The sequence below is a fragment of the Hyaena hyaena genome, unplaced genomic scaffold (assembly GCF_003009895.1).
Source record: "Hyaena hyaena isolate Hyena2069 unplaced genomic scaffold, ASM300989v1 scaffold_146, whole genome shotgun sequence".
NCBI lineage: Eukaryota > Metazoa > Chordata > Mammalia > Carnivora > Hyaenidae > Hyaena > Hyaena hyaena.
This window is the reverse complement of record NW_024080778.1, coordinates 485053-496464: the sequence shown is the minus strand read 5'-3', so window position 1 is coordinate 496464 and position 11412 is coordinate 485053. Positions and strand designations below refer to the sequence as shown.

General features: G+C 39.4%; 1 protein-coding gene across 5 annotated transcripts; it reads left to right on the top strand.

Annotated features, from left to right (window-relative positions):
- Nucleotides 1-1098: 1098 nt before the first annotated feature.
- Nucleotides 1099-10311, top strand: GAR1 (GAR1 ribonucleoprotein). 5 transcript variants are annotated; one of them, XM_039238778.1, is made up of 7 exons: nt 1099-1346; nt 1737-1943; nt 3359-3513; nt 4420-4479; nt 7981-8119; nt 9556-9621; nt 10003-10311. In XM_039238778.1, exons 2-7 carry the CDS (start codon nt 1748-1750, stop codon nt 10014-10016), a joined length of 630 nt encoding a protein of 209 aa, XP_039094709.1. In that variant the 5' UTR covers nt 1099-1346; nt 1737-1747; the 3' UTR covers nt 10017-10311. The 5 variants fall into 5 exon arrangements, with proteins under 5 accessions (XP_039094709.1, XP_039094706.1, XP_039094707.1 ...); XM_039238775.1 differs by having other exon boundaries at nt 1100-1386; XM_039238776.1 differs by lacking the exon at nt 1099-1346 and adding an exon at nt 1368-1440.
- The last annotated feature ends 1101 nt before the right edge of the window (nt 10312-11412 follow it).

Below are 11412 nucleotides of genomic sequence, written 5' to 3'. Positions count from 1 at the left end.
ATAGATGCTTAGAATGTGAGGGGATATTGTAGTTCCCTGTTACTATTCTATTGCTGGACTTTCGAATTCTTATAGATTATATCGAGGTAGAAACACTGAATGTAAATGTGAAACGAGGCAAAGCAAAATAAAGCAGGGCATTTATGAAAAACTCTCCTCTGTATGACGTACACAATTTAAAGTACATTTACCAAATCTGAATAAAAAATACATTCACCAAATTTCTTTTATATATAGGACTGTTCGGGGCTTTTTCAATAAGCTTATACAGTAGCGTAGAAAACATTATGACTCATACCTAATTATTTCCATAGTGAAGTTTGCAAAGTTCTTTCCGAATCACAGTAGCGCTCTGAAGTAGGTACCAATCTCCACCCTTTCAAAGAGGCAAGCAGCAGGCTGTGTCCAATACCAACGTAAGGTCTCCAAAGATTCGGGTGTAAAAGACCCCAACCAAATTTAGCAAATAGGAGGTCACTAGCTTTGGAAGATAAAATTCACCAGAAGCGGAAATTAGATATTGGAGCTTAAAGAAAGAAGAGGGGCTTGTAGTATTCACAGCGTACAGCCTGTCGGTGCTCCAAACGTACTTGACAAAAAAACCAAAAAACGTACTTGACAAATCGAATAAACTATTTGTTGCAAAAGATAAAAATAATGCTTTGGCTTTTTATCACAGAAACATGTTTTTAAGGGAAAAAAAAACATTTTAAAAGGAAAGTACACGCGCGCGCGTTTTTTCCCTTCCTTTAGTGAAACCATAGGATAAAAGGATGGGCCAGTCGAGCTCACAACAGTACATATTTCAATGGGTCGAGAAAAACAAGCGCTCCAAAGAACACAGGAAGCCCTCGCACTGGGTTCCGACGCGACGAGACCCACCTTGGGCCAGAGCGCGGCTGAAAACTCCTGAGAACTGTGGGCGTGACCATCGAGGAGACCGTTTTGCACCCTGAGAAGCAAGGCTCAGGGCGAGTCCCCAGCCACCTTTAATCGCCCGGCTCCTGGGAAAGAGGGCGGCGAGCTAACGCCAACCGTCTCCCAGGGCAACACCACGGCGGGACTTCCTGCAACTACTTGATTCAAAGGACGCCACCATTATACGTCATTTCCTCTGCTCCTCAGTAGCAAAGCCGACCTGAGTGTCGTGAACTAGTGGTTCAAGTTAGATAGTATTGCGGCTTCTCTAGCACTGAAGGCCGCTTTGGAAAGGTGACAGCGGCGCGGGTTCCGCCGGTGACTGGCTCTTTTGTAAACCCGCCGTTCGAATTTCTTGTTCTTCCCGTCCGCCCGTTGTGCTGGTACGGTGGCCGAGGAGGCTCGCGTGCGACGGAAGTAGTGGACGGGTGGGTGTGCGCGGCCGGGCCAGAGGTGCACGTGGCGCGGGTGAGTTGCGGTAGGGAGCGGGAGGAGCCGAGAGTGGCAGGACGCGGAACCCAGGTGCGGGAGGGAGGGAATGCGGCGTGAACACCTCGCTGCCTGCGGGGGGAGGAGGTGCCAACCCGGGGCGATGAGGCTGGTGAGTGGTCGGTCCGCGCGCGTAAGGCTATGAGGAGGTAACACTCCTCACGCTTCCGGTTGTCACTGGCGGCTTGGTGGTGGGTGAGGTGGCAAGGTTGCTATTCTTATTATCGTCCGCCTGTATGTTCGGACCGTGGCTCAGAGGGGTTAGAGGGGTTATCTGGTGTATCCTGAGGCCACAGTGAGCAAAAGGTACGCACTGTTTTTCTCACCAGGTACAGTAAGCATGTCTTTTCGAGGCGGAGGTCGTGGAGGCTTTAATCGAGGTGGTGGTTTCAGTCGCGGCGGCAGCAACAACCACTTCCGAGGTGGAGGCGGTAATTTCAGAGGTGGCGGTGGCGGCAGAGGAGGATTTGGACGTGGAGGTGGCCGCGGAGGCTTTAACAGGGGCCAAGACCAAGGACCTCCGGAACACGTAGTTTGTATGTCCGTTTCAAAGCTTTACGCTACTTGGGAGCGGAAGTTGTGGATTTCAGTTTGGGAATCATGAGCTGAAAGATAGGTCTAGCAGCCCTCATACGGAAGTTGCTGCTTGGTTGGGGGGGTCAGGTCTGTGGCGGTGCTGTAAAGTGAGTTATAACAGTGCTGTAGAATGTTAAGGGAGGATCAAGAGAACAAAAGAATACTTCTACTACATCATGGAGGTGGAACTTGAGCTGAAAGGAAGTTAATAAGTAGGTGATATTTTGTGCTTACTCCTATTTCCCTCCCATTTTACAGATAAGAAAGCTAAGTTTGTTTGCTAGGGTCGCGGTAATAAGTGATCAGTAAGTGAAATGTTTGAGAGACAAAGCCAAGTTTTCTGACTCCAAAGCCCATGCTCTCAATTACTGACTCTTCATAAATAAGAGGAGTGAGAAAAAAATGCTCCGAAGGGAAACTACAGAGGGGAAGTCAAGAAAAAGGACCTAATTAGAGTAATTTTGGAGTAATTATCAATGAGGTGGGATGGAAGTCATGGAAAGTGAGATAGAGATTTGGTAGTAGAAGCCTACATCAAAGAGGAGAAAGGATGAAGAGAGGCTAATACAAAGATGAGGTTGAATCAGTGTGCAAAATGGTTTGTAGAGGGTAGTGGCTAGAGTCATAGGTCCTAGCGCACAAGCCATTGCAACCGTCCCTGCCTGATGAACTGTGACCCTGGTGGAAGTGAGGAAAAAAGGGAACGGTTTGACGGGAGAGATTTCAGTGGAAATGTATACAGTGGAACTTGGCTAATACTGGGAATAAAAGTTTCCAGGTTTTAAGCATGGGTGATAGAGATGAAGAATTGGTTTTGCAGGATATAATGTGTGTCTTAGTTTGGGGTGACAGAAATAAAGTGTTGTTTTGAGATTCCACACTTCCCTGAAAAAGAGTGAAGAGTCACTGGTGAAGAGGTGGTAGTGGGAAATTATAAAAGGGGAGGGAAAAAGGAGAACAAAGACTGATTTACAGTTAGGGACTGGGGAGAAGAAAAAAGAGCAGAATGTAAGTGTAGTGCTTAATTAATAATGATAGTTTTTGTTACAATAAAACACCTGTTCAGGGTTATGTGGTCTTAATGTACTAAGTACTTGACGTTGACGTATTCTTCACAGTACTATATATTAGATATTGGTGTTACTAGCCCTTAGTAAAGATGAAGACACTGACTCAGAGAGACGTAAGAGCCTTAACTCAGGCCACAAAACTAATATATTGTGGAGTTTTGGCTTTTTTCTTTTTTTCTTTTCTTGCCTCAGAAGAGAACAGATAAAGTGAAATACCAGGTACCCAAAAGAAAGTTTCCAGATGATGTTGGGTCCGTATCATTTGAGATTGTTTTATATTTTAACGTTTTCTTGTCCTATTTCAGTATTGGGAGAGTTCCTGCATCCCTGTGAAGATGACATAGTTTGTAAATGTACCACAGATGAAAATAAGGTGCCTTATTTCAATGCTCCAGTTTATTTAGAGAACAAAGAACAAATTGGTAAAGTGGATGAAATATTTGGACAACTTAGAGATTTTGTATCCTTTTTAATTAGAAGGCCCAATAATCTTATTGAAAGGTTACCATTTGCTTTTTCTGGAGCTGAGTATTGATTCAGTTAAACTTCTTGCTTCGTTGGGTAGCTTAGTCAGTTAGGCGTCCGACTTTCGCTTAGGTCATGATCTCGCGCTTTGTGGGTTCGAGCCCCGCGTCAGGCTCTGTGCTGACTGCCAGCTCAGAGCCTGGAGCCTATTTCAGAGTCTGTATCTCCCTCTCTCTCTGACCCTCCCCTGCTCACGCTCTCTCTCTCTCTCTCCTAGAAATAAATAAAAAAAAAAAATATATATATATATATAAAAAATAAATTGGACAGAGTTTTGCTAAGAATGGACCATAAAGGGGAATCAAGAGAGGAGAGTGTATTTCCATATATTGCAAAGAAAGGCCCTGTAAGAGTGACTTTCCTTTTGGAAGGGTTTAAAAATGATTGTCATTTGATAAGTGCTACAGGATTAAGGTACTTTGCCTTGATTATGATGTTGCCACTGGAATAGTTTGGAATTAGAAGTTTTAAAAACAAAAACTTCGGGGCACCTGGGTGGCTCAGTCGGTTAAGCATCCGACTTCAGCTCAGGTCATGATCTCACAGTCCGTGGGTTCGAGCCCCACATCGGGCTCTGTGCTGACAGCTCAGAGCCTGGAGCCTGCTTCAGATTCTGTCTCTCTCTCTCTGACCCTCCCCCACTTGCTCTCTGTCTTTGTCTCACAAAATAAAGACATAAAAAAAAATTAAACAAACAAAAACTTCATTTCTTCTTGGAAACTCATTTATTAGCTTCCCCTACATATTCCCATATATTCTAACCTTGTTAATAAAATTATCTATGAATTCAGAAGGTCACCTCCTTTGATCTTAATTGGTTATTCCTTAATATAACTAATAGTATTTTTCTGTTAAATTGTCAGAGAATATGAAGGCATCTTCCTTTAAAAAACTGCAGAAGGTGAGTCAAGCTTATGATAACTAGCATCCCTGGGTTTATAAGTGAATGACCGTCCTTAGGACAGTGCTACATAGAGCACTTGAGACTCCCCCAGTATATCACTAGTGAAGCTCTTAAACTGAGATGTTCTGTATTGTAGACGTTGAACTTACTGATCTTTAGAAGTAATTTATTTAAGGGGAGCCTGGGTGGCTCAGTTGGTTAAGCGTCCGACTCTTGATTTTAGCTCAGGTCATGGTCTCAGGGTGCATGGGTTCTGAGACCTGCATCAGGCTCTGTGCTGATGGCACAGATCCTGCTTGGAGTTCTATCTTTGCCTCTCTCTGTCCCTGCCCTTGCTCATGCTCTCACATATGCGGTCTCTCAAAAAAAAAAAAAAAAAAAAAAGCCCCAGCCTGAAAAATGTAATTAATACAGGCTTTCAGAAATTATTCTTATATTAGCAGATTCTATAAATGCTGAAATATGTTTCTTAGTTTATCTAAAACTCTTATGGGAAAGCTTACATAACCAGACATTTTAAGTTAAAATATTAAATTGTGAAACATTATTTGGAAGAAGTGAGATATTAAATGATTTCACAAATAATTTCAATAACATTATGATACATGCTGTGAAGGAGAAATATGAATTGCTATGCAAATGCTAGTAGTGGGAACCACATTTAGTATATTGGCTTTCTGAGGGAGTGAGCCAGAAGCTCAGACCTGAAGGTTGACTAGGGATGATTACCAAACCTGGTTGCTCATGAGAATAACTGGTCATGTATATCTTGGTCCCACTCTTAGAAATTTGAGCTAGTAAGTCTTAAGTTGGGACCAGGATTCAGTTGTATAAAGGAAAGCGCTTGGACAGTGTTGATGTAGTTAGATAATTTTGATGTAGTTCAGAACCATTGCTAGCCAAAGAGGAGAAAGCACATTACAAGTAGAGAAAACAGTAAGTGCAAGTCTCTGAGCCAGTAAGCCAGTTTAAGAATCTGAAAAAGGCAGAAATATAGCATGGGCATAGAACATTTAGGAGCAACTAGAGGTAAGCAGGGGCTGGGTTACTTAAGGCTTTCAGGTCATGGGAGAGAGTTTAGACATTAGCTTTAGTTTTGTTTTTAAATATTAGAATGAATATGGTTACGTTTATACTTAAGAAGAGCACTGTCAAAATGAAAGTACCCTGGAAAGGGGTTAGTACTATATGTGAAGGGTCCAGGTCAGAGACTGCTACATTTGTCCCAGAAGAGATAATATTTTGGACTAGGGTAGTAGTGACAGAAATGGAGAAGAGTGGATAGATTTATGATAGACACATGAAATAGCCACCGATAGATCTTGGTAATTGATTAGCAGTTGAAGTTAAAAATATCACCACCCTGGGACACCTGGGGGTTCTCAGTCATTTGAGCATCCAACTCTTAATTTTGGCTCAGGTCATGATCCCAGAATTGTGGCATCAAGCCCCACGTCAGGTTCTGTGCTGAGAATGGAGTCGGCTTTGGATTCTCTCCCTCTCTGCCTCTCCCTAGTGTGCACATTAAAAAAAAAAAAAAAATTCCCACCTTTCAGATGTTTGGTTTCAACATCTCTGTGGACAGTGTCACCCATGGTACCAAAATAGGAAACACTGGAGAAGAAGGGAATTGAGGGGAAGATGATGAATTCAGTTTTAGACATAATGAGTTAGGTGCACTTGTGAGATATTCACACAGGAGCTCAGAGGAAGAGTCTGGACTAGAGATGGAATTGAAAATTGTCATTGTACAGACAGTATATGATACCGTCTAGGAAGAAAGAATGAGGAAAAGAGCTTTGGGGTACATCCTAAATTTATATGTCTAGCGAAGACTGAGAAGTAACATCGGTAAAGAAGGTGGCAAACCAGGAGAGTTTTATAAAGGTGGTTCTCACCAAAGTCAGGAGAACAGAATGTTTCCAAGGGAAAGTGCTCAGCTGTGGCAAAATGTTGCTTTCAAGTGTTCTTTGGATTTAGCAACAGGGAGGTCAAAAGCTTGTGGAGCCAGTGGAGTGGGCCCAGCAGTGATTCAAATAGGAGATTAGATGGGGACAATGTTTTGTTGCTAGCATAGGGCTGCTACTGGCTGTAGAAACCCTGACAAGTACGCACTGGGAAACAACTGCTTTAGGTGGGCCTGACAGCCTGGCTTCTCATTTGGTGACCTGAAAATAAGAATTTGCTTGTGATAGCCATTTAAATTTGATCTGGATGCCCGCCTTTTCTCACAGTATTACTTATTAGAGGATTTATATTTAGTTTTTTTAATCATCAGATAGTAAATTGGTACATTCTTCCTCTCCCCATTTCTAGATCCACTGTTATGGTTCAGACCCTCCTTAACCAGCCTAGGTTATTATAATCATCTCTAGACCAGTGCTGACCAAATGAATTTTCTGTAATGATGGAAATCCCTGCCAAGTCCAATAGCCACTAACGATTTGTAGCTATCATACCTGAAATGTGGCTAATGTAACTCAGGAACTGAATTTTTAATTGTTAATTAATTTAAATAACCACATGTGGCTGGTGGCTGCCATATCACTCAGTACAGAGCTAGTCCCTGTTTTTGAATGAATGGGCTCTGAAGGAAAGAAGAATGATAAGGTGGTATCCAAAGAGGGATTCAGACATCTTGTTATAAGTGATACATTTATCATTTTGAAACTCCTTATGCATGTTTTATGTAAAATTGTGAGATATACCCCATTATGTTTCATTACTGTTGAAAAATTACCTCTTTAATTCTAAATAATAGAATGGATTTAGTTTATGTATATCCTCTGTTACTTTGTATGTTGAGCAAATAGTTACTGATTGAATCCTTTATTAAAGTCTTAAAATAGCGATTGTGTCTGGGTTTTGTTTTGAACTTTAATGTTAAATTTTTAATAGCTTTCATTTTTCCTAGGGCAATTCTATTGAGTGAAAATGTAGTTAATTTTTGGAAGATATCTGTTTCTAAAGAGAAATGAGATTGAATTGGTCTCGGTTTAAAAAAAAATTTTTTTTTAATGTTTATTTCTGAGAGAGAGACAGAGACAGTGAGTAGGGGAGGGTCAGAGAGAGGGTGACACAGAATCTGAAGCAGGCTCCAGGCTCTGATCTGTCACCACAGAGCCCAACGCGGGGATCGAACCCACGAACCGTGAGATCATGACCTGAGCCAAAGTCAGATGCTTAACCGACTGAGCCACCCAGGAGCCCCTGAATTGGTCTAGGTTTTTATTTATATACTTGGAATGCTTATTGTGTGCAAAGGTTAAGTGCTTTTATACATTACTTTTTTGATCTTCACCAAGACTATATGGGTAGGCACTTTATTCTCTTCATTTGACAGATCAGAAAACTAAGGCAAAAAGAAATTCTTTGCCCAGGGCTACACAGTAGTTAATAAGGTTGGGATTTGGACCCAGGCTATTTTGAGTGTAGTGTATAGGTTGTACTGTACTACTTTCCAAATCATCACACTAATTGTTTCTGTTATACTTCCAGTTTTATATAGACCCATATAAACTGCTACCACTGCAGAGGTTTTTACCTCGACCTCCAGGTGAGAAGGGACCTCCAAGAGGTGGTGGCAGGGGAGGTCGAGGAGGAGGAAGAGGCGGAGGTGGCAGAGGTGGTAGAGGTGGTAAGTTACTTGTGGGGGAAAATTCCTAATGAGATTTCAAAGTTGCAGCCAATTTGCATAGTACAATTTAATTTGTACGTAGGAAACTTCTCTTGTGTTTGTTTTATTGTTTTAGAAAAACTATTTTCAAATCTTGGCAGGTTGCCATAGTAATAATGTTTAGTTTCAATAACTTATTTTTTAAAAATCTAATAAAGCATAATTTTGAGGGATTTTATCTCTATGGGGTTATTCATGTTTTGTTGAACATTTTATAAAGTATAAGATTGTCCTGACTTAATTTTAGTTTTTTAATTAATATCACTGGGTGTTGAATATATGCTGAGAGCTTGTCGTGTTCTTTTAATATCCACGTATGTTCCTGTAATATTCGGCAGAACCTTGTGAGCTAGGGGATAGCCTTATTTTAGATGAGGAAATGGGAGGCTTACAAAAGTTAATTTGCGCTAATCAAGCAGTCCACAGTCCCAGACATAAACTCCTATCTTCTGATGTTATGTCAAAGACTTAACCAATAAATTCATTGCTTGGTTTTCAGCATTTTGACATAGGTATTTGTGGAAGGTTTTGTAACATGCATCATTATGAGCGGTTAGATGATGCCTGGGGCTGGGGACAAGGTGGGGCGCAGCATGAGTAGTACTAGATCTGTGAGCAGGAGTGTGGGGCTGGGGGACAGGTTGATGGTAGAGGAGGCTCTAGGAAGGGGAGCTGAAAAGTAGTTGGACATCTTCTGTTACTGAATCAGAAAGGAGAGAGAATTCTGTTTTCACCTTTGCCTTTCTTAATTTAATTATTTCACTTTAAACGTACTTTTTTTCTGTCCAGTTAGCTAGGAATCTGAAAATGTAGCTTTTTAAAATATTTTTGAGAATCTAATGAGATCCCCTTTATTCCCATTCTATATTCAGTCTCATGTATAACATTGAAAAAACACACTCATCTATCTTCTTAAAACTTTTATATTTTTATATCATTACTTTAGAAATATGTTTGTTTTTCTTCTTCTTATAATCCATCATTCCGTACAGAGTTAGCAACCAAAAGAAGTAAAAATGAAGACTCAAATAGAAGGCCAAATATATGTTGAATAATTGAAAAATTTAAATTTTTTATTCAACATGTGAGCATCAGTGATGGTCCATATGCCAATGAATTAACTTTAAATATTGTATCTATTATAGTTTCCCCAGAGTAAAACCACTCCTGTCTGCTATCCTTTGTTCTTAGGGTAAAAAAGCTTCAATCAAAGTTCAATCAAAAAAGTAACTACTGTAAGCGAAAGTTGAGGTACGCATATGTTTAACAGCAGGGCTAAATAGAACTTTAACACGTTTTTGTAATTCATTAAAACAATACTTGCTTAGAAGGGCAGTGTAGGGTGTTAGGCTTTTCAGAGTAGGATAGGCTATAGTAATTATTTCCTCTGTTTTTAGGTGGCTTTAGAGGTGGAAGAGGAGGTGGAGGTTTCAGAGGAGGAAGAGGTGGTGGTGGTTTCAGAGGTGAGTGGGAAAAAAAAAATCTTTGAATCACTAAATTTCTAGAATTTATATTATCTACCATTTAAAGTTTCTATTCAGTTTTATTTCTGTTTTCCCAGTATATAGAACACTATGGTGTTCTTGACGTTAGCCTATTTTATAGCTTTATTTTATGTCACTTTCTTGCTTTTCCCTTTGAAATTTTTCACCTAAGTCAACTTTGTTTTGCCATATTATTAATTTGAAAAATAAAAAATGTCATATGAATGTTAGTTAAATTTGGTAAATTGGTTTGCTAAACAATATAAGAACTAATGCTGAGTTTAAACTTGACATTTGGAATATTGTCCTCCTAAAATTCATTTTTCTGTAGACTTAATATTTTCATTTTCTCTTAATCAGGGAGAGGACATTAAGTGTAACAGTTGACAAAGAAACTTCCTGCATGATCTACTTCTATGGATCAGAAACTTGTTTCTTGAGCAAGCCTTGAAGTCTTCTTAAGACAGTGGAACTGAAATGTCAACACCATGCAAAAATGAGTGCAGCAGAATAGGCAATTTTGCTCTAAAAGAGTATGATAACAACAAGTATTTTCATGTTTTGTACAATGCTTGGAACTCTGTGGGTGCTTAATATTAATAAATGGACAATTTTCATTTGAAGCATACTTGGGATTTTTAAAATAAAGTGTTTTATTTCCTTAAGTTATATCGAGTTGTGTTTATTAAGCCAGAGTTAATTTTGAAGTTAATAGGAACAAGGAAGCTTAAACCCAGTGGATTGCAGATAGAAAAATGATTTGTTTACATATATAACTGACCTTTAAAAAAGTAGGTTAGTAGAACAGTACTTTAACATTATTTATAATTAACACCTCCTTTCAAAATCCTTGCCTTTTGTATATGAGAACATTAGCACCCTTTATTGCATTTCACTTTTGTACGTAAGTGATACATTCGAGTATTCTAAGCCTCATCCAAGTATAGCTTCTGTGCATCAGTCATGAAGCATGAAAAAGTAGTTTGTACTTAGCACACTCATAAACTGTAAAGCTTTTGTCTAAAGCAGATAAATTCAGAATTGTTTTTCTTTTCTTTAGTTCTTACAAGTAGAAGTAATTATTTCTGGAATATTTAAATGGATGCCAAAACAACGTAGAAAAGAAAATGAATATGAACCTGGGAACTGGAGAAAACTCAATTTTTGTTTTATTCTGCATACTGAATGCAAAAAACAAACAACCCAAAGCCAACCCTTAAAACCCCAATAACCCAGAGGTTTTTTTTTTAAAGGGAGAATTGCTTTTAGGTGTTATGTTAATTGCTTTAGGGTCATTTGAAAATATTTTGTTCTTGGAATACTGATGAGATTCACTCAAAGTATAAATAACTCTTCAGAGTATTAGTTTACATTTATAAAAATTTGAGTATGGGTATCTATAACATCTGGGACAGATTAACCTGTCCTTCATTTTCTATAGCTGGGAGAATCAAGGCAAAGGATTATCTTGTGTCCTTTCTTGCTGTGCCATTCTGTTATAAAATTAAATTAAGTGGGTAAATATAGCCCTCTAGTGGTTCTGTTCTATGCTTACAGTGTTAATGTTGGTGCATCCAGCATTTCCCCGAAGTTACTGATTTAAAATAAACATTGCAAAGAATCAGATTTTAGTAATACTACATGACAGAAGAAATATGGGGAGGGGGTGGTGAGGAAGGTGGTAGGAATGTTTTATTCTAACAATTTTCATGTTAGATTATAACCCATCTATAACCTACGTTTTGGGTTGTTAACAAGAAGTCCAGAATA

Coding starts and splice junctions, on each gene's coding strand:
- GAR1 (XM_039238778.1), top strand. CDS start 1,748: ATGTCTTTTCGAGGCGGAGGTCGTGGAGGCTTTAATCGAGGTGGTGGT. Junction 4,480..7,980: donor CCTTTAAAAAACTGCAGAAG/GTGAGTCAAGCT, acceptor TTATACTTCCAG/TTTTATATAGACCCATATAA. Junction 8,120..9,555: donor TGGCAGAGGTGGTAGAGGTG/GTAAGTTACTTG, acceptor CTCTGTTTTTAG/GTGGCTTTAGAGGTGGAAGA.